This window comes from Oryctolagus cuniculus, chromosome 10 (assembly GCF_964237555.1).
Source record: "Oryctolagus cuniculus chromosome 10, mOryCun1.1, whole genome shotgun sequence".
Taxonomy (NCBI): Eukaryota; Metazoa; Chordata; class Mammalia; order Lagomorpha; family Leporidae; genus Oryctolagus; species Oryctolagus cuniculus.
In genome coordinates this window covers 74,866,304-74,893,167 of record NC_091441.1, presented here as the reverse complement: position 1 = coordinate 74,893,167, position 26,864 = coordinate 74,866,304, and the positions used below count along the sequence as shown (strand labels likewise).

At 41.2% G+C, this 26,864-nt stretch overlaps 1 protein-coding gene across 2 annotated transcripts in view; it reads right to left on the bottom strand.

Moving 5' to 3' along the window:
* CNTN3 (contactin 3) overlaps positions 1-26,864 on the bottom strand; it is a 423,339-nt gene that overhangs the window by 15,291 nt on the left and 381,184 nt on the right. For both annotated transcript variants that reach the window (XM_051851466.2, XM_008260940.4), the window contains 7 exons: positions 22,583-22,700; positions 21,282-21,440; positions 21,051-21,200; positions 19,340-19,410; positions 18,074-18,308; positions 15,109-15,224; positions 1,354-1,540 (listed from right to left, as the gene is read on the bottom strand). In XM_051851466.2, the coding sequence (XP_051707426.1) occupies positions 1,354-1,540; positions 15,109-15,224; positions 18,074-18,308; positions 19,340-19,410; positions 21,051-21,200; positions 21,282-21,440; positions 22,583-22,700 (1,036 nt within the window). The remainder of the gene's footprint in view (positions 1-1,353; positions 1,541-15,108; positions 15,225-18,073; positions 18,309-19,339; positions 19,411-21,050; positions 21,201-21,281; positions 21,441-22,582; positions 22,701-26,864) is intronic.

The following is a 26,864-nucleotide window of genomic DNA, read 5'->3' as shown; positions in this document are numbered from 1 at the left end:
AATATTTTCAGTTTATGTATTTCCTAATCAATATGGTCCTTGGTCTAACAGTGACCCTGTGTTATAAATAATGATCAGGTCAAATTTTTCCTAATAATTAAATAAGGATAAGGTTAAATTGTCACATTCACTGGCTGCTTACAAATGGATGTGAGGAAAGGGATTAACATGTTTTGTTGCTAAACTTTTGTGCTGCTGTGCTCATTATCCTAGTTGTTAGTGCACATTATACTAGATGCTAGCCATTAATGCAAAGACAAACATTTCAACATCCCTGATCAAATTAGCACTGGTTAATTAGCATCTGAAGTACTAGTATTATGTATATTTATTTCAAAGTCTAACAATAGCCAATCACATCCAATTTTATATTGTTGGAGTTCTTAGAAATTTTAGCCAAAAAATGTAAAACGATGTTTGAAATGACACAAAGAAGCAAAAATGCATTAAAAAATTGGCAACCAACCATAATAACTGCCTCATTCCCACATAAAGCCAGCTATGTCAATATATACTGAATTAATCCATTTTGAAAATAAAAAAAAACCACTTCAGGTAAAAATATCATTGTGTGTGGGTGTAAATACAATGGGAAAGACCATAAAATGTTTGGGAACTAGAACATTCTTAATCACTACTAGCTAGGATGACAATGACAGCAGCAACTCAAACAGTCTCACAGTGAGAAAGCAGCAAGATAACACAATGACTACGTGAATACTGGTGAGAGTCATCTAATGAAATACTTGTGAGACACTACAAAATCATCCGCTGACTTTCTTGAAGACCATCTTAGCTGCAGATGAACTCATGGCTAAGCAGGACTCAGTTCTGAGGCCAACACTGACAATTCTGGCTGGATTTTCTAAAGTATCAGTACGTTCGCAGGGCCCAGCATCTTCTGCTGATAACCTCTGCATGTTTATTGCCATCTTTTGAATAATGCAAGAAGGGAAAGTAGAGAAAAATCACTCATGATTCTTAAGTATTAAAGTTGACTTATTCATGCTTATCAGAAATCCTCAAGCTTTGGGGAACTAGAAATACATGAAAGTAAACCCAATGGAGCTTATCACATTTTAAGAGAAACGTGGATAGATTCAACTTAACACTTCACACTAAAAATTTCCAAAAGGTGTACATTCATTTTCACATGGAGTTTCTGCATTAAGATTTGGGGATATCAGAAAGACAAGGCTATGTGTGGCTCTGAATTTACAAGAGTTTGGATTTAGGTTTGTATCATCCAGTGGGATTAATGACTTGAGTTGCCCATTTCAAATGATAAAGAAGGTTATTATTTTTAATACAAATTATTTTTGTTGACATTCAAAAAATGGGGAATGTACGTACGTGTTTTCTTGGTGGTTGCGTTAACGGTGGTGCTGAAGGGACCAGCACCTGCACTGTTGTAAGCTCGGACAGCTGTGTAATAGGCCAGGTTGCTTTTCAGGCCTCGGAGTCTGGCTGATGTCTCATTTCCTGCCACTTTCACTTTGCTTGACAAGTCCTCTTCCTCTCCGTTATTCCAGTACCGCACCTGGTAGACACAAGACACAAGACGTGCAAAGACTGAATGAAACATTGCCCTTTTCATTATGCGGCCTTCATTAAAACTGGGTGCTGTGCTTTCTTTTCTTGGTCATTCAACAGATATTTACTGAGAACCTACTATGTGCCAGATGCTGCGTTAGCCTCTGAGTTACAGCAGTGGAAACACGGGAAAGGGACTCCAGATGGAAACAGACACAAATTCCAAAAGAGTAAGTGCTGAGTTTGCCCAGGCTACAGGCTTGCAAGTGGGAGCCTGAAGGGGGACCTGGTATCTAACATAGTTCTCAACTCCTAACCAACTCAGCCTGAGCTCAACTCCAGAAAGCTGTCAGCCATTCATAGGCTCTACTGTGAAGGAAGTGAACTGTCAGAGAACAGATCATCAAGGTTGGGAAGAGTGGCTTGTCTGACACTGGTTAGCATGCCTGTGTCCTACATTAGAGTACCTGGCTTTGATTTCCCACTCCAGGTACTGACTGTAGCTTCCTGTTAATATGGATCTTGGGAGACAGCTGTGATGGTTCAAGTAATTAAGGTCCTGCCACCACCACCCACATGTGGGAGACCCAGGTTGAGTTCCTAACTCCAGACTTTTGCTTGGGTGCAGTCCTGGCCATTATAAACATGTGTCTCTCTGCCTCTCAAATAAATTAAAATTTAAAAAATAAATTAATTAAAGTGAAACAGAATAAAACCAAATAGAGTAAAAAGAAACTTCCAAAAAGCTAGCAGCTGGCCACTGGACCGTCCTACAATGATAGTCAAATGCTAACAAGTCCATTTGTGTTTGCAGAGCAGGAGTAGAGGAAAATAAGGCCATTAGAAGGGTTGACTTTAAGTATTAATATATATTAAATATTATATGTATTCATTATTCTGAACTATGCAATATGATCTTAGAATCATTTTAAAAGTATTTGTATAAAAATAAAAAATGTTACTGATGATATTTTAAAGAAGATTAACAGAGGAAAATATAAAAATACATGTTTCTTAGCCACCTCCAATTTATGCTATTAACACTCTACTGTGCTTTGCTAGAAAATCTTGGTTGTCCAAAAGCAAAACCAAAACCAAAATCAACAGCAACAAAATAAGCAAGCAAATAGCTCATGAAAAGCATATTCTTCGTATGGGAATAAGACCAGGTAATATCATTTGATCCTCTGAAGCAGGGGCAAAACAGTTAACAGAAATATGTAGAGCAGACGGAGTACCTATTAAAAGCATAGGCATATTTTTTACTTTTGTAAAGAAATAGGCTTTCTCCTGTCTTCCTTGCAATATGTGGCCTTCTTGTTCTGGCGTTTTTTTTTTTTCTTTACTCTTGATAGCAAAATATAAAAATAGGAAATCATTTTTAGGATGGATAGAAGTAAATGGTGGTTTGAGCACAAAGAAGATGGCAATGACCTTCAGTAGTCAGAGTCTTGGGATGTGGCAAGCTGGACAGTAAAGGACCTTGGGGACACAGGCCCCTGCTTGCTGGTGACTGTGAGGGTAGCAGACTTGGTGTTTACAGAGCTTATGTTTGCCTCTAAAGAAAGCAGAACTCTGTTTTTAATGTGAAATTTCCCATAAGGGTTTGCTCAGTGTTTTAAAAGACACTGTGGCGTTCAAACAAAACATGTTGATGGGCTGCATAGTGTAACTGCTTTTAGTACCCTAAGCAAATGACAGAGGATGTAATTTTTTGTTTGTTTTTAATGAGCAGCTGTAAAACCCTTTCAACACTATTCACAGTGGCAAGATAAGAAATCCACCCAAGTGCCCATCAACAGATAAATGGATAAATCAAATTTGGTATATAGACACAATGGATGACTATTCAATCCTGGAACAGGATAAAATGCTGTCATTTGTAACAACATGGATGGGCCTGAGGGATATTATATGTAGTGAAATAATCCAGCACAGACAGACATCATCTCAACTCAGCTGTGGACTCCAAAAAGGCTGATGGCACTGAAGCAAAGAGCAGACAGTGGTTACTGGAGGCTGGGGAGGGGATGGAGCAGAAGGGAACAAGTGGAGATTGGTCAATGGGTACAAAATTACAGTTCGATAAAAGGAATAAATTCTGGTGTTCCGTTGCACAATAGGGTGACTCTAGTTAGCCATATTGCATTTGTACATTTCAAGAATTGGCTGGCACCGTGGCTCACTAGGCTAATCCTCTGCCTGCAGTGCCGGTACCCCAGGTTCTAGTCCCGGTTGGGGCGCCGGATTCTGTCCCGGTTGCTCCTCTTCCAGTCCAGCTCTCTGCTGTGGCCTGGGAAGGCAGTGGAGGATGGCCCAGGTGCTTGGGCCCTGCCCTCGCATGGGAGACCAGGAGGAAGCACCTGGATCCTGGCTTCAGATTGGCCGGTCGCAACGCGCTGGCTGTAGTGGCCACTTGGGGGGGTGAACCAACAGAAAAAAGGAAGACCTTTCTCTTTCTCTCTAACTCTGCCTGTCAAAAAAAAAAAAAAAAAAAAAGGAAGGCCTGATTAATGCCTGAAAAAAAAAAAGAATAGATAAAAGAGAGGATTTCTAATGTTCTTACTACACAGAAATGATAAAAAGTCTCAGGTGATGATTATGTGAAATACCTTGATTTGATCATTATACACAATGTGTTCATGCATCCAAATATCATACTGTATACTGCAAATATGTGCAATTATTGTTTCAGCTAAAAACTTTAAAAAAGGAGCATAATAGAAATCATAGGTTTTTCAAAAATAATTACAGATTAGCGAACTAATATTGTACTAGATCAGTATTTCCCACATATATGCATATCTGGAATTACAGGCCCCCTTGAATCGATATAAATTATTGTTTACATATATGTATTTCAGTGCATCTCTTCTGGAAATGAATTGCTAGTCTTTAGATGAATCTCAATGGAGGATGTGACTCCAAATGATTAGGAATGAAGTGAATACGTGGTGTCTTTCAAAAGGCACAGTCAAGCAAATTGTTCATGGATACTAAAAGCTTGTAGACATGCTAAATTCACCTTTATTAAATGTTGTAGGTATTGGTAGGTTTAGTTGCCTTTTAAAAATGATAAGCCACTTTCACTGTACTTGAAACCACTGTCTAGTTATTAACTAAGCATGACACATAATCAATAATTCTAATAAAATGTTATAAATAGCCTGAAAATCTGTGGTCTGGGATATAGCATAAATTGGGTAAAAAAAAATCACATCTATATGAGCTTTAATAATAATCACCTATGGCAAACATTTGGCTTTATGGTTAAGATGCTAGTTAAGATACCTATATCACATACCAGAGTTCCTGGGTTCAACTCCTGGAGCTTGACTCCAGCTTCCTACTAAGCAAGACCCTAGGAGACAGTGAATAAAGGCTCACGTAACTGGGTCCCTGTGATCCATGGGGGAGGTCTTGACTTGAGTTCCCAGCTTTTGCTTCTGCTCTGGCCCAGTCCTGGTTACTAAAGGCATTTGGGAAGCTCTGTCTGAGTTCCTCAAATTAAAAACAAAAAAATAACAATACTCCCCCAACTGAGGCAACAACAGAGGTATGGTGGTGGTGGTGGGAGTGTTTCATAACTCAACCAGGGCCACCATCCTCTCTAAACTTGGATCTCTTGTTAGATTCCTATCCATGGGCTTTTTTTTTTTTTTTTCATCCTGATATATCAAATTACCTCAAGATAAATTTCTTAAGAAAGTGTTCCTTAGGAGGCTGACTTAGAGAAGAAGTAAAAATAATGTATAATTGGCATATGGGATGGCTTTTATAAATCCATCTGTAGAAAGTACTTGAAGGTGCTTTATAGCAGTGAGTTGTAAGTACTCAGGCAATCTCCATGTATCGGAATGACAGATTTATTTTTGGATCTTAGTTTCTAAGATATGTCAGGCATATTTAGACAAAGGGAATATTTGTGCCTACCTTGAACATGATGCTAGCTAGTCAAAATTGATTATATAATCTTCTTAAGTTGTGCTACCTAACAAATTGAATAAATACACAGATAACTTAAAACATAAACAAGGCACTGTCATGGATAGTGTCACCAGCTTTCTCTCAGTATTCAGTTATGTTCTATACAATTTTGTTTAGAAATGTCTACAGAGGGCCAGAGCATTTGTAAATATGTAGGAAAGGGAATAAGAAAGACTTTCTTAGTTGTATTCTGGATTTAGAAAATAATGAAAGTTCTGCAACTAAGACAATGGAATATCTCCATGTCAATCTGAGTTTTATAAGGCATGGAAAGGGAGAAGACAAGGTGTCAAGGCTGAGGGAGCAAACTTTGGGAATATCACGGTTTAGAGAAGAACCGATCAACATAAAGTCGATAGGATGTGCAACAGCACCACAAATGATGAGCAGGAGCAACTATTTCAAAGCATCCTTTGACAGCTGACATTGCAGCTGAGCCCCTACCCCAGTGCCTTTGATGCAGACTTCATCAGGCTATCCCTTGGCTTGCAGTCCCTCTGTAAAGATTATCTCATTAAATTAAGGGAGCCACACAAGAGCAGTAAGATTGGGGCCAAGACCCAGCATCACAGACTGAGGTCACCTCTACAGTTAACATCTCTCAATGCTGGCCTCTATTTGACAGCTTCCCAGGAACTAGCAGGCCCTGATGAAACAAAATAAAAGCCAATCTAGACCCCAGACAGAACAGAGCTCCCCCTCTACCTTTCCAAATGAAACACGCTGGCCCCGATCCCTGACAAATCAAAGGAAGGCCATGTGTACTGTGGACCAACCAGGGGCTCACTCTCAAGCTGGCCGTGGCCCTGCTCCTCCCCCACTTTCATCTGTAAGATTCCCTGCCTTTGAGCCCTCGGGAAGTCAGGGAATTGAGCAATAGTTTCCTGACTCCTTGCTCTGTGTACTGGAAATAAACTCCTACTATCTTCCACCACACAAGTGTCACTAACTGGCTTGCTGCATGTGGGGTGAGCTGATCCTGTTTGGGGAAATTCTTCAACTGGTTCAACCTGTGAGGAAGTCCACAGACGTGGATGGGGGAGTCTAACTATCATGGGCTTCCATATAATTACAGCTAACTTGTCCAATTTTTCTAAAAAAGAGGGTGGATCCATCAACAAGACTAACAGATAAAGAGAAAAGATCAGCCAGGTTTGAAAAATAACAAGAACTCTTTGACCTGAAAAGTAGATTTAAAGAAATAATAATAAAATCAGTGATGGAGTTAAGATGAAGCCTAATGGTGAAAGAGGGAAATAACCCAGAACATAGCTTGAAGACAAAAATAAAAATTATGAAAGCAAATTCAAGGGACACTGAGGGTAGAGTGAAAATTTCCAAACAAGAGTTCCAGACAGAGAGAGTCAGGAAAAGGCAACATTCAAAAAACAAAAGAAAGTAACTGAGAATTTTTCAGAACTGAAGAAACACAGGGATTTTTTTATGTTGTAATTTCACTCTGCATTTAGGAGAGGAACTTAGTTAAAAGGCTAATCCACGCCAAAGGAGAAGGTGTTTAAGAACAAATTGTGGTTCTTATTTTCCATTGCTGGACTCCTGGGAGATTCAATCTCTTCCCTCTCATCCAAACCCTGCCCTCTCTACCTTTAAGGTCATAAGTCACTCATGCCAGTTTGGTTCCCTACTCAGAGGTGATCTGCAAAGCGAACTGACTGCATTTCCTGGCTCAGCAGAGGCACACACCTGAGGCAGAGCCTTGTCCGTCTTTGCCATCACCTGGCTCTTTCTCTCTGAGTTGGGCCAGTCCAGACAGCAGTCCCCCTCATCCACTTTCACCTTCTATGGTTTCAGTTACTCAAGGTCAACCACAAGTGAGAAGGAGAATAGTACAGTAAGTCATCGAGAGAGACAGAGACGAGACTACATGTACATAACTCATTAAACTATAATATTATGATTGTTCTATTTTGTAGGTCTTTGTTAATTCCTTACTCTTAAATTTTATCAAAAATGCACACATGCGGAAAAATGGTGCATATAGGGTTGAGTATTATCTGCAGCTCTAGGCAGCTATGGGTGGTGGGTGGAGAGGTAGGGAGTGATTTGGAATGTGTCTCCCAGGGACAAAGCCCAGGGTATTGTTGAACCATTGAATGACTTGCACAAGTGCAAGTTTAAGAATGCCCCACCCCCTCCCTGTTTTACTGCAGAGATTTACCAAGCCAGGAGGAATTCAAGTCCTAGTATTCTAGGGATCTATGAAATAGTAGCACTCTGGTGTCTTGAAGAGATAGTGCATTCAATTGCTTCAGAATCACAAAACCATTTTACAAGCCAATATATTGTTATCTGGGTAAGTAAGCAGAAATAAACTTGAAGAATTCCAGGATTAAAAACATTATCTCAGGGTCTGCTTTGTGGCATAACGTGTTAATCCACGCCTGCAACACCAGCATCCCCTATGGGTGCTGGTTTGTGTCCTGGCTGCTACACTTTCCTCCAGCTCCCTGATAATGAATGGCCTGGGAAAGCAGCAGAAGATGGCTCAAATCCTTGGGCCCCTTCTAACCATGTGGGAGACCAAGATGAAGCTTTTAGCTCCTGACTTGAGCCTGGCCCAGCCCCAACAATTGTGGCCATTTGGAGAGTGAACCTGAGGATGGAAGATTTCTCCCTTTGTGTCTCTCCTTATCTAACCTTTCAAAATAAATTAATTAAAAAAACATTATCTTTATTTTTACAAGTATTTACAAATTCTTTTTTTTAAGATTTATTTATTTGAAAGTCATAGTTATCCAGAGGAAGAGACAGAGAGATTTTCCAGCCACTTGTTCACTCCCCAGATTGCTACAACGGTTAGGGCTGGGCCAGGCCCAAGTCAGAATCCAGGAGTTTCACCCAGGTCTTCCATGTGAGTGGAAGGGGGCCCAAGCATTTGGGCCATCTTCTGTTGCTTTCCCAGGCACATAAGCAGGGACCTGAATTGGAACTGGAGTAGCCGGGTCTTGAACCGGCACCTATATTGGCTGCCAGCATCAGAGGCGGCGGCTTTAGCTGACATGCTACAATGCCTGCCCGGGTATTCAGTTATGCTAAAAACTAACGTTCCTTATGTGAGACCTCCTTAACATCACTGCCCCAGAAATTTCATTAAATTTGAGCTTAAAATCGAATGCAGTTTGTAAAAATAACGTACTGAAAATTGGCACTGTTTTTAGCCATTAAAAAACAGGTATTAAGTGAAACGCACTTTTAGACTAAAAGAATTATATTTGTCCTTAATAGATTTTCAGAGGAAAATATTTTAACTCAGTCATTAGGCCAGATCTATTTACTTATTCAACTTAGCCATTAGGCTAGAATTATTTACTTATTTATGTTTTTAAAATAAATTTATTTACTTGGGAGGCAGAGAGAAAGAGAGAGAGAGAGAGCGAGCTACCATCCATTTTTCAGACCCAAATGCTCAAAACGGCCAGGTCTGGGCCAGGCTGAATCAGAGGGCCAGGAACTCAGTTTAGGTCTACCATCTGAGTGGCAGGGGCCCAACTACTTAAGTTATCACTTGCTGCCTACCAGGGTACGCATTAGCAGGAACCTAGAATCGGGGCCAGGGTTTGAACCCAGGCACACAGATGTGGACTGTGGGCAATCTAACTGGTGGGCCACACACTTGCCCCATCAGACACATTTCAATAAATAGAAGGCAGGCAGAAATGCATCAGCAGTTCTTGGGGGAAGACATCTTCAGCTCTCTCTTCTGTTCTGCACTTTGCCCCCAACCCTGGGGGCACAGGCCTCTGGCTTCTGGCTGGACTTAGGAGATAGGAAGCAGGAGATGGGAAGGAGGAAACAAAGAGAGGCTGGGATATTTATTGCCCTGACTCCTCACTGTTTGGTAGGCAGCATCGTTGCCTGATCAAGATCACAGGATCCCTTGGGCCACAACCACTCAGGAAGGGCTATAACTCCTGCTGTCTCCAGCATAACCTCTCCACCCACTCCCCAACTTTGCATTTGTTTCACCAAAATGCATTTCTACCTGCATTATATTTATCTAGAATGTTTTTAATCGTCTGTATCCAATTTGCCTGTGTGCATTTGAACTGGGCTGCCGTGAAGTTAAATTCTTTGCCCAATGAGCAGGGAATGAGACTCAATGCATGTCTTTCTTCCTAAGGGGAGTTTTCATATTCTCAAAAAACTGTACTCAAATATTTGACATCTTTTTCCCGTCTAATTAAAATAGTAGGAAGTAAACACATTCTGTACAGCTGTTTGGAACAGGAGGCTGGAGGAAGGCACCAATGAAGTCTGTGTGTGTGTGTGTGAGTGTGTGCGTGCGTGTGTGTAAGTTTTGAATCCTGTTCACATTAAGGGAGTTACATTCTGCAGCTAAACTTTTCATAGAATCTGTGAAGGTCTCCCTAAATCTGCTACTAGGTATCGTTCCACAAGCATAGCCCTGTTTCCATCACTTGTCAAGGTCATTCGCCCCAAATGTATTCTTTCAACATATGAAATGACTTTAAAGAAATTGACTGTAGACACCATCCTAGAACTTGGAGCTTTTGTTGCTCAGGCACCCACTGTCCATGGACTTAAAGGCATCTGTCTCCTCTTTTTCATGTCTGCATCTCTTGTTCCTATTCAAAAGGGCACCGGGAAAGATGTAAGCCTGAATGCACGGGCTTAGCAGATGAAATAAATTGGAGCCCAGGGAAATGAGCTCCTCCACTCCTGCTTGGTCAAATCAGAAGGCAAATTAGTCCGGATGCTAATGATGATGTGTGCTCAGCATGCCACGCGGCACGGGATCCACCCTCACCGAGATGAGAGCAAGGCAGGCGCTATTAACAATCGGACAGCCGAACTGGGGAAGCTGCAGCCCAGAAAGTTAGCCACATGACTGATAATTAAATACTCCAAGTCATTTTTCGCCTATGTTAATTTTCAAATCAGTACTGAAACTAAAAAATGACGTATTTTTATCTTGGTAGAAGGACATAGATCAGTTCTTATGATCTTCCCAATTACGGAATCTTCCTTTTTTTTCCAACATAGTGTTTTGTTTGTTATTTTTGATGTAACATAGTTTTCATTTACATATAGTCAAAGGTTTTAGAAATAAAGCATTCACCAAATAAAAAATAAAAAGACCACAGTTAAGCAGGAACCCAATAATCAAATAGACAGTAAGTTTTAAAATAGTCACAAATAACTACCGTATCACATATGGTAGTATGTAGTTCTTAACAATTTGTTTTAGGGTCGGTGCTGTGGTGCAGTGGGTTAAAGCCCAGGCCTGAAGCGCGAGCATCCCATATGGGCGCTGGTTCTATCCCAGCTGCTCCTCTTCTGAGCCAGCTCTCTGCTATGGCCAGGGAAAGCAGCAGAAGATGGCCCAGGTCCTTGGGCCCCTGCACCCATGTGGGAGACCTGGAAGAAGCTCCTGGCTCCTGGCTTCAGATTGGCTCAGCTCCAGCCATTGTGGCCATCTGGGGAGTGCACCAGCAGATGGAAGACCTCACTCTGTCTCTATCTCTCTCTGTAACTCTGTCTTTCAAATAAATAAAATAAAAATCTTTTAAAAAATTTGTTTTGAAAAAACACTACAACTGGAGCATCTTTCTCATAGGGTGTTTTCTCTCTTCATACATACCAGGCACTTGGGAAGAAATGTTTCACTGCTATTTTTCTTGAGTACTGTATTCAGCTCAATTTGGACACTGTGTTTGCTGCTCTTTGTACAAACAGGCAAATGCAATGCATTTCAACCTGTAATTAATTGCACTAAAGGGCCCCCCACCTTTCTCACTGCTTTTCTCAGGAACAAGAGCCAGGGTCTCACACTGGGGTTGTGCAAAGTGTCCCTCTATTGTTTCACTGGTTTTCATTTTTCTTTCTTTCAAGGAAATCTCCTCCCTAAGTCCTGCATTCAAAACTGGGACAAGTGGAAGTTTTACAAGTCTCTTTGGGCCCCTTACACAGTGGTGACTTTATTTCATTTCACTTGCAAATAGTGTTGAGTTATCAATTACTATCTCCATTTCAGCTGAGCCTTGGAGAGCTTCAGTAACTTGCTCAAGGACATAGAGCGGTGAGAGAGACACAGGAGCCAAAGCTGCAGGTATCCAATCAACACATGTGTTCTGCATGACTTGCCCATGCCAGATACAACTGTAGGCGTGTGGGACACATCACCAAACACAGTTCCCCTTCCCTGAAGCAGCTCATGTTCTAATCGAGCAGAAGTGAATGCATGTGTGTCCAATTCTAAAATGGTGTGGGTTTAATTAGACTGCCTGATGGCTCTTCCATTCAAACTCTTTCCTGACATGATCAAAATGGTGTAATTCTTCTTTCATAGAGAATATCTTCATTGGGAGGACTCTTACCAAGCTCCAAAGTATAGATTCAGAAATCACATCTACCTGCCCCTGGGCTATCTACCCATCTCCAGAGAGCTCAAACACTCCCTTAGCCCCAAAGTTGGCTAAGTGCGTGTATATGTATTCTCTCATTTATTTCTCTACACTGTTCCACATGATGCAACCTGGTCAGGAACTATGATCCTGTCCTGTGGCTCATAAAGGCCAAGTTATTCAGGGAGGTTGTGCATCTCAGTCCCCCCCCCCCCGCCCCGAGTCATATCAAACCTGCTCATTTATTTTCTTTAAATCAATCTGATTCAACATTGAATCCCATGCCCTGCTTGGCTAATGGGGAATTCAACCACAATCACCCTGAAGCTCCCTGCACAAAGCCTTGCCAAGATTTGACCCTTTGAGTTCCATCCTGGTTCAGGGCCATGGTTGTTGAACAGGGAATCACTGCTGGGTGGGGTAAATATAGGTGTTCCTTTTATGGTCTTGCCACCAACCTGGGTAGAAAGGTATAGGCCCCAGGAGATTCTTTAAGCTCTAGACCTTTTTTTTTCCTTCTCCAAAAATTTCTCTTCTATTTTTTGTTTCAGTTACATTTTCCCTCTTCTCACCCTCCAGGATGCATGGAAAACTCTTTTTTTTTTTTTTTTTTTTGGACAGGCAGAGTGGACAGTGAGAGAGAGAGACAGAGAGAAAGGTCTTCCTTTTCCATTGTTTCACCCCTCAATGGCTGCTGCGGCCAGCGCACCGCGCTGATCCGAAGCCAGGAGCCAGGTGCTTCCTCCTGGTCTCCCATGGTGTAGGGCCCAAGCACTTGGGCCATCCTCCACTGCACTCCCTGGCCACAGCAGAGAGCTGGCCTGGAAGAGGGGCAACCAGGACAGAATCCGGCACCCTGACCGGGACTAGAACCCAGGGTGCCGGCGCCGCAAGCACAGGATTAGCCTAGTGAGCCACGGCACCGGCCTGGAAAACTCTCTTTATAAGTCTGGCCTTTGGGAATAAAGCTAGGCTAGGAAGAACCTTGAGAGCAACTCTTCCTCTGAAAAGCCTTCCATACACTCCTTTGTGGGAAATATGCTTGGAGCTGAATATTTGCTAGAGAATATTTATCGGGGAAAAATAGTTAAATTAGTATTTCAAAAATTCCTCTGAGGCATAGCTTGGACCAACTCATCACTTACTACGATGAGTCAGAAATTTAGAGAAGCACATTACTTGTTAACCTCATTTGCGCAGCTCCAAATTCTAACCAGGTGAGGTCTATGATTGTCCCGATCCTGCAGGGGAGGAGAATGAAGCTCATGGGAAAGGTTACGTAATGTTTCCAACACAGCCAGGAAGTGGCACAACTGGGCTTTGCCCGAACTGGTCCCAGGTTGCACTGCTTCCCAAGTATGCTTCTTCCTTCCCTCACCCCTTTATGTCAAGGCCACTGCCAGTTCTCCAACTCTGCTTACACCACAGTCATGGAATTAAATGACTCTTTCACCCAGGGCTTCCTGGCTTCCTTTATGATGCTGATCGAGTTTCTCTGCTGAATTAAGTGATGTTCTACTTTTCTTTTCTACTTTCCTTGCTTGAAATTGGGATGACCCTGCCTCTGCTCAGGTCTTTGTCAAGACCAGTGTTTCTAATATAAGTGTGCAAGTAGATGCTTCCTTAATGCTATTTAGTAAAAACAAACCACAACAAGATGAAGACGTAAATGTTTGGGTTCAGTGGGCTCAGGTTGAGTTCTGGTAGTTCACTTTTAACATAAATTCAGGCTAATTCTTGTGTAGGATGCATAATTTATGCATCACCACCCTCGGGCTTTTCTTCACTTAACTGGTTAATATTTTTGTAAGTCAATGTTGCTTTGGGTACAAGGAACAGATACTCTCTCAAGGTAGTTCAGAGGGACAAGGTGATGTTATGACAAAGAATAGAGCCAGGCCCCTTGAGAACTGAGCAACTTTCAGAGCTGTTCTAGTTTGCTCACTTTAAAGCTCCTTGGGCCTCTCTCATTTCTTGGAGTTTCAGGGTACACAGTTGCTCTACCTCATTTCTATAGACCTGCTTGTGCAGGCAGGACCTATGAGTGAGAAGTCAGTGCTAAGTCCCAAATTTTTCATAGTGATATATAGCATTGCCCTCACTAACTCTAATCTCTGATACTGCTTAAATATCTCACAGGAGAATCTGACCAGCTCAGCTTCCAGCAGCTCCCAGCCTGCAGTCCTTTGAGGTAGTGCTGGCTGGGCTGGTGGAGGGGGATGTGGCCCTGGGAAGTGAGTGTGAGCCTGTAAGCCTGATGCTGAATCAGGAGTTACACACACGGGGGAGGTTTGCTACGGAGACAGCTGTGGGTGGGGATGAAATCATGATGACTCCTACAATATCACAGTGGGAGAAATCCCAAGGCTTTATTTTATCTTGTCCAGTCTCAGCTCAACTGTTTCTAGGCCTCTCTACGAACACTGAGTTCAGTCCAAATGGTTGTTCTCAGAATTCACTCTGCTTCTGGCCTGGCCCTTCTGGGCTTTCCACAGACACCCCCTCCCCCACTTAAGCAGGACCCTGCTTCTGCAGGTGGGCCTCTGCTCCTCCACCATGGCCCGCTCAATCTGCAATGTATTCCCTCTCTTTGTGCTTACTCACTCTTCCTTAAAGTCCTGCAAAGCCTTGCCACCCTTAGGAACAGGATGCTGCGTCTTTCCTCTTTCTTAACCACTCAAACATGTCCTATTGGGTAGTTTACTGGAACTTCATTACATTTGGCCTTCTGCCATCTTCTCTTTTAGACGTCTCATCTTATTTCACCAAACAGAAAGGTTTTGAAGATCAGGTTACATTACAGACAGTGGACTTCCCTAGAGGCTAGAAGAGAATGCCACAGCGTACCGAGGCCACTAAGAAAGTAAGTCAATAATCAGAGGAGGGTGATTTCCTAATGACATAAATGAACTATGAAACATAAAGTGCAAACTCAACGCATCTGAAATATCTGGCCTACAGATACGTAATTTGCTTTATATCTTTTCATGTTCCTTTTCTCCCTGGACTGAAGTTATTTTCATTCAACTGGTAGAGTGGAATTCAGTATCCACAGATAATCATATGGGACAATGTGTTGGTAAGAAAGTGTGTGCTAGAGACAGCTTTCACTGAAAATGTTGTTCCTAAGAAGAATCCCAAATGAAAGGAGACTAGGTAGCATGAGAACATTCAAACATAAGTTAATTTTCAGAGGGATTACCTCGTAGCCAAGCAAATGTCCGTTGCTTAGCTTCCAAGGAACGGTGTTCCATGAAACTTCGATTTCTGAGGAAGACAGGCTATTTGCAGAAACTTGGGATGGGGCCACTGTAGGCTCTGTTTGAAAACAAAAATCAAACTACAGTTATAATCTTGGCAGTTAATTTAAAAATATATTGGAGTTTTTATTTTCAATAGATCATTTTAATGTATGTGAAAAACCTAGAAAATATTCTATACAGTGTTTGAAAATGCGCAGGACATCTTGCAAATATGGACACCAATCCATTTCTTAAGAAGAGGTGGCATCATTGCCATGGGCCTTTCCTTGTGAAATAGGGAGAGCCACCTGCGGTTTCCTGCCTTGCACCCATTTCTGGGTGTCTTCCTTCTCTTCTGTTTTCCCTTTGTTCCCTCTGCCCTGTCTTCATTTCCTTCTTGTCCATCCCACATCTGCTGCTTAGGAATTATTATGCTCCCAAATATTACCAATTTTTTTTTTGTCTTGCAAAGCAAATGTCAAAGCCAAGTTCATTTACTCACTAGGCATTGATTGAGTGCTTTCTATAGCCTAGGCCCACAGAAGGGGTGCTTTGAGATAGATGGCCTGCTCTTCTGATGCAGACAGACATGTGTAGAGCTTAATAAACACTCTTGGAGTTTTACGGGGTTCACAGTAATTGTCCCTTCTCACAGCACCACTCTGAGCAGGAATCTCATCTCCTTCAATATCCATTTCTGTATTAAATGATCCTGCTCCCTGGCCGTGGCTGATTTATGCTAAGACAGAGCCTTGGTCTAAGGCATTGGAGGAGCAGACCATTTTCTGAGTCCCTAGAGCTTCTCTGATTAAGGTTCTTCATGAGGTTTGCTGCTTAACTCTTCCTTTAATTTCATGAGATGTCCTTGTGTATTTCCAATAAATCTCTCACTTTTGTTCTTAGGAAAGCCAAATCTATTTCTGAGGTTTGAACAGAAAGATCTTTAACCAACTCATCCGTAGGAGCATGGTAACAGGAGAAGGAAAGGGGATAGACGATAGGGATAAAAGGCCTTGATTATTCCCGCATGCAGTGTGAGCCCTCAGGGCCTAGGTGCACAGGGATGGCAGTGTCTGTAAACTCTCTGGCTCATGGTCATTGCTTCTCAGACCTTGACCTGCCCTTGTAATCCCTGATATGTTCTGAACATGGGGTCTGCCTATGCATACCCAACTCCTTTTGTGAACACTTTAATAAAGCAGTCCAAGCGTTTATGGATTCTGCAGGTGAGGATTAAACCAAAAGTCAGCAAAAAATATTCCCAAAAATAGTGTCTGCACTTAACATGGAGATTTTATGGTTGTCATTATTTCTAAAACAATATAGTATAACAACTATTCACACAAAATTTATATTCTATTAGGTGTTATAAGTAATCAAGGGATAATTTAAAGTATACGGGATGGTGCAGAGAGTTTATATACAAATACTACACCACTATACAAAAGTTTATTTGACAGGCAGAAAAAGGAGACAGTTTGGTAGGAATATGGATGGATAGATAGATAGATAGATAGATAGATAGGTAGGTAGATAGAAAGATAGATAGATCGAGTTCACTACCCAAATGCCTGTGCCAGGCTAAAGTCAGGAACTGGAATCTCAATCCAAGTCTCCTATGTGGGTGGCAGGAACCCAAGTATTTGAGCCATCCCCACTGCCCCTCAGGGTCAACATTAGCAGAAAGCTAAAATCAGGAGCTAGAGCGAGGAATAGAATCCAGGCACTTGGACAGGGGACAAGGGAGTCCTAACCAATATCATAACTGCTAGGACAAATGCCCACCCTTACTACACCATTTTATATAAAGGAAGTTAGCAGCAGTAGATTTCGGTATCCATGGGTATCCTGGAATCAATCCCTTATAGATACAGAAGGATGTCTGTACCTGTTTTCATCCTTCTCAGTATGTGGTGAAAATGAGAAGACAAGAAAGAGGTGGGAGTCCTAAGAAAAATGGACTTCTTCTTTTTAGGAATGATAACCGTGGACTACTTTCTTAGAAGTCACTGCAAGTCTAGAGAGTAGGTGAGATACTGCGGTGTTATATTTCACGATCTCAGAATGGTTAAAACTAAAGGCACTGGGTTAAAATGCTGGCTCTACTACTTACTCTACCGGTTCTGGCAAACTTAATAGTGTCTTTCACCAGGTTTTTATTTTCTCATTTGTAAATGAGGAACAACAATAGTGCCTACTCCTCATTCCTCATCTGAACATTCTGGTAGATGGTGAGCTTTCAATACTTGGTAGCTCCTGCCATTTTCATTGCGGGAATTATATGAGATAGCCAACATTCAGTTCTATAAAATGGCTGTTTCATATGATTCTCTTATTTTATTACAACTTTTCAAAGTGGTCTTAAGAGAAATCGTAGCTGTCTCAATATCTGGAGTGTGAGAGTCAGAGAGAGGGAATGGGTTCGGAATGAAGTATGTGTGTATCTATCTACACCATTTGGAGCTCACGTCCCTCAAGCCTGCATATTCCAAGTCTCTTGAATGCCATGTGTCTGGTCCTTCCTCTTCACTTGGCATCCTGTAAATGTCTTTTTCCCAGGCCATGGGAACCACAATATAACTCAGGACTAGGGTAGCTCCAAGGGAATATCTTATTTTTACTCCACAAAGAAGGAAGAGTTGTGCAGAGTTGTGCAGCCATTCCCTGCTTCACAACGTGGAACAGAGGATGTATGAGTCCCCCACAGCTTTAACTGATGGCTATATCCTTTGCAGATGCACTGACCTGTACGTCAGGACACTTACAGTGAGCTTTGTGACCTGAACCAGAAATCTAATAGAAACATCAGTCTCTATTCTCCTGGAAAAATAATATCTGACATGGGACTAGCACTTCGCTATCGCTTTTTGCAGCATATAGCTTGTGGATGTGGTTGGCCCTGATACATCACCCTGCATTCCCTACCTTCTTCTGCAGAGAACACTGTTGCCACTGGGCTGAACGGTCCTTCGCCTCTGTTGTTGTAAACACCCACTTTAACTTCGTAGGGGGAAAATGGCACAATGCTTTCATTTCTGAAGACGTATCTCGGGGTGTCAGGGGATGTCACCACCGTCTGGATCCAGGTGGTAACCCCAAGAGGGCGGAAAGCAACCACATATCCAAAACCTTCACCGTTCTGTAGTTCTTCAGGGACTGGCTATAAAGGAAAGACATATTAAATCACCCTTACATGGGAGAGCAAGGCAAAAATGAATGAGCTACAGCCCTAATCTTTCATAAGAGTCATCAAATAGTAATCTGCATGTATTAAGCAGTTGGGTTTTTAAAAAAGGAGAAAAGTATCAGTGGGACAATCAGATCAGCTGCTTTTTTCCTTGACATATGCTACCCCTTCACAGGTATCCAGTTAATAAACTGGATTTTCTGTGATTCTTCGAAACATGCTGGTATCTTAATTTAAATAAAAATGATCTGACCCCTAAAGTAGATTTCACGGGAAGAAATTACACATTTATAAAATGACTGCATACAAACTGGTAAAACAAAAAAAAATGGATAAGAAAGAAAAAGAAAAAGGGAGTAAATGCAAGCTTATTACTCAGTGCTCTGGGGTCACGTAAAATGCTGACACTCCATCACAGCCTCCTGACTCTTGATTTTTTTTCATCACCAATTTCAAGTAATACAGATAATTCAAGTACCTTCTGATGTTGAAAGTGCTAATTAATTCTTTCCCCCATTAATGACAAAGTAAGAGCTCAGAGAATTGCCAGGAAAGGGACAGAGACCCAAGAACCTGCTGGATTGTATGACAGCGTTGGTGAGGTGTGCAGGGTAGTGGTGGTAGATCTGGGAGTAGCATGAGAGTCAGCACTGGGGAGCTGACTCTCATCCCCAAGTTTACCAGCCAGATGACCTTGAGCAAATTGCTAATCATCTCTGCACCTTACCGTTTTCATTTACAACATGCTATAAGGATACAAAGAGATGAATATGTACAAAATGAAAGCAGCAGTGGTTGACCCAAAACAAATACTGAAAAACGTTAATTACTAGTGCGTCCATCACCACGGGCAACACCTGTAATACCAGCGACACCACCATCACCACAAACAACACCAGCACCCTCAGTGCATTGCAGCGTCTCCTCCTCAGGTACCAGCACCACCTAGGAGGGGTGAGTGAGGATGGTGAGAACAGCTTTGCCCTGCTGAAGTAGGCACTTACGTCCCACGTAATCACAAGCTCCGACCGGCTTCCCCCTCCGCCACTGACTTCAGAAGGTGGCACCTCAGGAACTATGTAGGGCAGAGAGACAGAGATGAACCCTATTTGCATACAGCAATATGTATCTGAAAGAAGATAGTATGCGGCACATTTCGTATTTGACACATTAGACATACATGTATTATGAGAGCACTTCAAAGCAGTTCATGGAAAATGGAACTGAAAGATCAACGTATTTTGATACAAAAATAATTTTTAAATCCATGCATATAGGAATCTTCAAAAAAAATTCATGGAAATGCTTATTAGGAAAAAAACCATGCATAGAATTCCAAGTTTTTGATGCTAACTCAATTTCCATGAACTTCTGAGGTACTATCATGCATGTGTATGTTTGCATGAAATTATATAAATGTTTTGAGGAGGTCATCAGATATTTTTTATTTGCGTGAGATTATAAAAGATCCCAAATCTCTCAGTCAGTCAGAACAAAGGAACAGTTGGAAGTATTCTGCAAACTAGTATGAGAGATAGTAAAAGTAGGCAAAGCTATTCACCAGCAGGGATGATGGGAAACCAATCGAATATAACATTTAACTTGTGACTATTCTAAGTGGAAACATAACTCTCAAAACCATCTTGGCTTCACATAGGAATGACTCCATCTCAGATCCTTGAATCTTGTTAGGAGGTATCCTTTGTAAATCCCACACAAGCATTGGATGTCTCCTTTTTACACTGAGGACTTTCTGCTTAGAAAACCCCAGGACACCACTAGGATGTACATTCCATAAAGGTAGGTCTTTGTTCTGCTCACAACTGTATCTGCGATATCTGGGCGGTACTGAGCACATAGTAGATTCCCCCTAAATATGGGTGGTGTGAACAAAAGAAAAAAGACCAAGGCAGGCACAAACCTCCTATTTCTCGTAACAGCTGGCATAGACATGTGCAACACCCAGAGGGAAACAGCATCATCGAAATGACTGAAGCATAATCCATTACTTCTACATCGGCTTAGTTTCCACAGTGATATATCAGCTCTCCTTCAAACTTCATTTCAGTTAATATTAATTATGACAGATTCTGAACAGAAAAATCTTTAGCTCTGTCTGCAATGCGATGCCTGTAGACATGTCCTGATTTTGAGTTTTCCTGTTTTTAGCACTATAAAATTTTGTTCGGGTGTACATTAACAGTTCCCTCCCATGGAAATTCTTAACAACGATCCTTTCTTAATCTAACACTTGAGGGGCCAAAACACAGCTATTCATCAACCTTGTAAGCTCATCTACTGAGCTTGGTGGCAGAATGAGGCTTCCTAGCCGCAGACCTCCCAAATGTCATTATCCTCCCAATTTGTCAACGCTTGTTACAAATGAAAACAGTGCTTCTCCTGTTAACAGGGTAACTGTGTCAGATAGTAATTATAACCTTAAGTGACAAAAACATATTCACTCAACATGCACTAATGAGCATTTATGATGGACTGAATGAACTCTTGGAAATGTCACACTGCATCAGAATCACTTACACATGTTGCTTTTGACAAATGCCATATGGCCAGTACTGCCATTAGAAAGGTCAGATAATTGTGACAATGGATTATCGAGGTGATGCCTGCTGGCTTGGAGACCAGGGCCAAGGGCAGTGGAAATATACACTTTGGAAAAATCTATGAACCCATTACTCAGAAAACAGAAACACTAACCTGCCTCTTCAGTTCTTACTTTTTCTGAGGGCAAACTGGGTTCTCCACCTCCGATTTTGTTACTGGCTACAACCCGAAATTCATACTCCACCCAGGGGTTTAACTCAACAACAGTGGCTGTGTGTGTTTTCCCATCGATGACCTCAGGCACTACAGAAGAATAGGTGAGAGATTAGGAACTGCATACTTCAGCACTGACTTGAAGCCCACAGCACCTGCCTCCCCTACTACCTGTTGTGACGGCTTGCCAACCCACGGAGAAAGGTGTCCTCGCCTGGATAGAATAGGTGATGATGGGGCTGTGGTTGTCTGTACCTTCCTCCCAAGACAGTTGGGCGGTTGTATCTGTAATCTCAACTACCTTCACATTTTCCGGTGGCCCAGGTGAACCTAAAGAAGGCAAGAATGCAAACAGTGGGTAGCAATTCCATAAATGTCACGCTGTTTGTACCAAAGTGAAGAGTGTGTCGTGTGATCACTGCAATACCTCCGACGGATACCAATTTCAAAAGCACTTAAGGAAAAAGGCCATTTACCTGGCAATAAAACTAAGAAAATCTTTTTCCAAATTTCGGTGGTTAAGATTTTTAAATCTGGACGTGAGGTGGTAATTCCAAAGCTATAGACTCCGTGAGTGCAGATGACACCTGCTTTTTGGAGGTCTCTGTTCAGTGGGATTCCTGTACCCTTCTAAAGTCAAAGTCTTTTATACTCGGTGTGATGTCCTTCCCTTTAACACGCTGGTTACCGGTGTGATATCTAGAGGTGTTTCCCTCTGTGCTGCACTCTGGTCACTCATTTTTCAGCCCAGTAGCCTATCAGTACCCTGGACAGTAGCTCGGGTGAGCAAATTTTCTCAGGCATTCTGGATAACCTGGATTATTTTTGAAGCAGACATATAAGCACAATGTTGCTTCTGATATTAAATGAAACTGCTGAACATCGGCATGGCAGCAGTTGTGGAATGCCCATTGTAATGACAGAGCTCTTTGGAGGGCAGAGTTGAGATGTTTATTTCACGGAATTCGCACAATCTTCACGGTCATACAGACATCCTTAGTGTCATATGGAGGGAATCAAACAAGACTACAACTAGGATGCTTGTATACTATTTCACCACGGGATTTTATCCTGCAGTGAAGAATTCTTAGTGAAGATGTGAAGTTAAAAACATGTAGATAGGGCCAGTGTTGTGGTGTAGCGGGTAAAGCCACTGCCTGCAGTGCCAGCATCCTATATGGGCGCCGGTTTGAGACTCAACTGCTCCACTTCCCATCCAGCTCTCTGCAATGGCCTGGGAAGGCAGTAGAAGATGGTCCAAGTTCTTGGGTCCCTGCATGCCCAGGGGAGACCCGGAGGAAGCTCCTGGCTTCGGATTGGTGTAGCTCCAGCCGTTGGTGGCCACCTGGGGAGTGAACCAGCAGATGGAAGACTTCTCTCTCTCTCTCTCTCTCTCTCTGCCTCTCTGTAACCCTGCCTTTTAAATAAATAAATGTCTTTTAATAAAACCATGTAGAGGTATTAATGTTTACCTCTCACTATGAGGTCGGCAGCAGATGAAACGCTGTCCACTCCTGTTTGCACCATACAGACATACTTCCCACTGTGCTTCAGCTGAATGTTTCTGATCATTAAATCCCCAGATGAACTCTGTTGGAAAAACAGGTAATGAACACACGGTCATTTTAAAAACACAAAGAATCACGAAGGCTGTGGCCAACAAAAACACCACAATGAAATCCATACTTAAAGAGAAAGTCAAGCTGGTACAAGACAAAAGAAAGCTACAATAGAATATAGGGAAATAAAAACAAGTTAAAAAAAAAAAAAAAACCCATACATGACTGCAGACAAAGATTTCTGTAGACAAATAAATGACGCGCTTTCCCCTGGGCACTGATGGTTTCAAAAATAAATGAAGGCAGAGATTACAGTCTCAGAGTCCATTTACTTCCACCAGGGTGACATGTCTTTTTATATCCACGGCTCAGCACCAGCTCAACTGTTTTCTCTGGTTGCAACCCCTCTGCAATTATCTGCCCGAGAAGGAGGGAAGCGCTCAGGTATCTGGTGGGAGATAACTGCAGCACGACAAGGGGATTACCACGGTTCAAACTCTTTTCTGAACACACTGGAGCTTAAAAAGCCTAAAGCCATTTAATTCCTTAGCGAAAAGAATTTAGGGACAGTCACTATGAACCCCTCAATAAAAAGAAATTAAAACACCTTAAAACTTAAAAATAACAGCTGTCCATAAAGACATTTGCTGGCACCCCCGGTGCCAATTAACGGAGCAAATGTATTTCTAAAAGCTCAATGTTAAATGGTCCTCATTTAAAAAGAATGTAAAATCATGTTCATAAAATGACTAACTGCAGGCCAGTTTCACGCATTAGTAAATATATGGATTGAACTAAAATGATTTGGAAAGCAAAGTCCTTTGAAAATGACTGCCAGTCCAGGTCTGAATTGGTAGCATGTAAGAAGCAGTGAGTGTTTATATTATTAATTAAAAGGGGCAGTTCTCCTCTAGGGTTTTCCTGGTATGTGTAGAAAGACAAGTTCTACCTGTTTCTAGGGTATTTCCTAAAATCTTCCACTGGGCAAATGCTCACATACTGATTTCAACCCTTAGGATTCTTAATGGGCTATATATTCTCCGTTGGCTGGATTGTACAGCTTTTGATGGAATTTCCTGGGTACTGGGAGAAAGCAGATGTGAGGTGATTGATGGCTATAATTAAATGATAATCCAGAAACTGTTAAGTTTGCACATTTTACTTTCATCAAGTGAACTTTTTTCGTTCCCTCCCTCCTGCTCTTTCTCCTCAGGGTTATTTAGAAATTTATCCCCAGGACAAAACCTTGCATGCTTGCTGACCTTTAGAAACTCTTCAGGTTTTATGAGCACCATATACTCACAGGAGGGCAATTATCATTTCTATGGAAATCTCTTATTTTCAGTGAAGAACTGTTACTATTAAATGCCATCAAGGCATCAGGGTGAGGCTGTTATTCTTCCCTCCCTTTATTTGCTTATTTTGAAAGCAGCTGGGTAAAATGCAATTGCAACAGGACTTCTTTTATAGTCTTCAGCATCTAGACAAACCTTTTAGGCACACTGGCAGGTGTTGTTTCTTGAAGAAATAAGGGAAAGTTTGGTACCGGGCTTGTAACTTCTGCTCACTTTTGGTATGGATGGGTGAAGACAGAGATATCACTTAACTAGATAATAAAAAACCAAACCATCTTCAACAGAAATGTAGTCAGGCTCACTCTCAGGGGAAATATGATTTTTAATTATCCTTTTACATTGCAGAGTAGCTAAAGGAAGCAATTAACTAAGATATTTATACAATGGGGACCACTGATTTTTTTTTCCAGCACCAACATGGAGTTGAATGAATGAATACATAAATGGAAAAGAAAATTTAGCAAATGGAGGGAGCTTGCCTTAACTTTTGTCTGTCTCAATAAAACATACTTGTATTCTTTCTCTTTTACTGTTTTCTCATTCCCATACTATTGTCTTCTAATGGAGTATCTTAACAAAAGTACAACCAGTGCTTGTTTCATTGGATTTAAAGAGAGAAATATTTACTTCATGGCCCTGAGGATATGAACTCAAGCCAGGGCAAGAAGGCACATATATGTGGGGCACGTTATGCTTACAGACTTAGAAAGTTTAACAAAGGTTTGATCAAATCACATAGCACACACCATATATAGACAACTACAAAAAGTACTGGTGAAGATGTGGAACTGGAGCTCTTCTTCCTGCTGTTGTGAGCATAAGCTGGTTCTACTACTTTATAAAACTGCTTGGGCGTATCTACTAAGGTAAGAAATACACATAACTTATGACCTGTCAATTCCATTCCTAAGCATATACCCTATAGCTATGCATACATATGTCCTCCAAAAGACATGTACAAGAATGTTTATAGCAACACTATTCCTGATAGCTAAAAATGGAGACAACCCAATGTCCACTGCAGTAACATAAATAATTAAGTAGTGGGATATTTAATGAAACACTATCAGGCCATCAAAATGAATGAACTATGTGCATAGATCAACATGTCTCAGTGTCAAAACCACAAAGGATGGGTATAAAATATATTGAAGAGTATATGATAGTAATGTCATATGAAACGTCTAGATTGTGGCTATTTTCATGTTTGTGCATTTTATGTAGACTTTAATGTAGTTATGATTATGTACAACTATGCTTCCGAAGGGTCAGTTTTCAGTAGCTTTAAATAGTCAATGAACTTAACTGTACTCTAAATCCTAATTTCTTTCACAAAAAGATCATAGTATAAATTAAGAGTGGGAATATGAGAGGGAGGAGGAAGAAGGTTTAGAGCATGGATGGGAGGGAGGGTAGAGTGGGAAGTAGCACTATGTTCCTAAATCTGTATACACGAAATACATGAAACTTGTATAGCTTAAATAAAATAAAAAAAGAAACATTCATAAATAATTTAACTGAAAATACTATTGATTTATAGATTATAATTTCTTATCAAGATGCAATTGAATATTCCCAGATATTTCAAAAACAGATTAAAAAACAAAAGGAAATTTTCACTGTATCAAACCATTTTCTGCCCTTTTCACTTTGTCATTGCTTGTGGTTAGAATATTATTACTGAAGAGATTAAAAAAAAGAAAAAAATGACCCTGTGTATCAGTTTTGCTGCAAAAACAGTGTTTAGTCAAACCTTTAAAAAAATCTTAGGTCAGACAAATTGATAGGAATTGTAAACTGCTACAGTTTTAATGATTTTGTGATTTTAAAAATTTACTATATATGAATGAAGTTGAATATCTTTTGAATATGGTTTATGATTGTTGCTTATTTTCCTTTGGGATTATGATCTTTTTACATTTTATTTGTTGAACTCTTTAGTACAGCCATTAAGCCTTTGACTACAATGTAAATTAAAAATATGTTACCTCAAAAAAATAAATATTAAGTTGAAAACAAACAAAAACAGTGATAAAGGGGAAGGGAGAAGACTGTCTAGAAAAACTCAAGTGAAATTGGTAAAATGTCATAAAATGCTATTTGATAGATTATTTTTCAAAATATTTATCAATAAACCACATCTAATATTTAGACATATTTAAAACCATTCTTGCCCTTCTTTAGAGTAGAAAAGTGATCTGGGGCTGGTACTGTGGCAAAGAGGTTAAAGCTACCGCCTGCAGTGCCAGCATCCCATATGGGTGCTGGTTCAAGTCCCTGCTGCTCCACTTCCGATCCAGCTCTCTGCTATGGCCTGGGAAGGCAGTAAAAGATGGCCCAAGTCCTTGGACCCCTGCACTCATGTAGGAGACCCAGAAGAAACTCCTGGCTCCGGGCTGTGGATCGGCCCAGCTCTGACCATTGCGGCCATTTGGGGAGTGAACCAGTGGATGGAAGAGCTCTCTCTGCCTCTCTGTAACTCTGCCTTTCAAATAAACAAAATAAAAATCTTTAAAAAAAGTGATCTAAATAAAACAAAAATAAGGATATTAATAATCTTTAAATAAATTCTTAAAGAACACTTTCAGCTTTTTGTATAAAAATAGCTATACTTTACATTCTGTTTAATCAGCTGATGAAGTCTTTGTGTTTTTCTTTTTCTAAACTCTCTTTTTCCTCTTCTTACCTGAAGTAAAACGGACCAGAATTGGGAAGGTGCAGAGTCCAAGCTTCCTTTCCTTTTCTTCCCATTCCTACTTCCCTTAGAACCCTCCCCTCCAAGCCTGCAGTGGAATTTTCAGTTTTCCGGAAGGCAAATCCCCTTCCACAGCGCTGCCAAC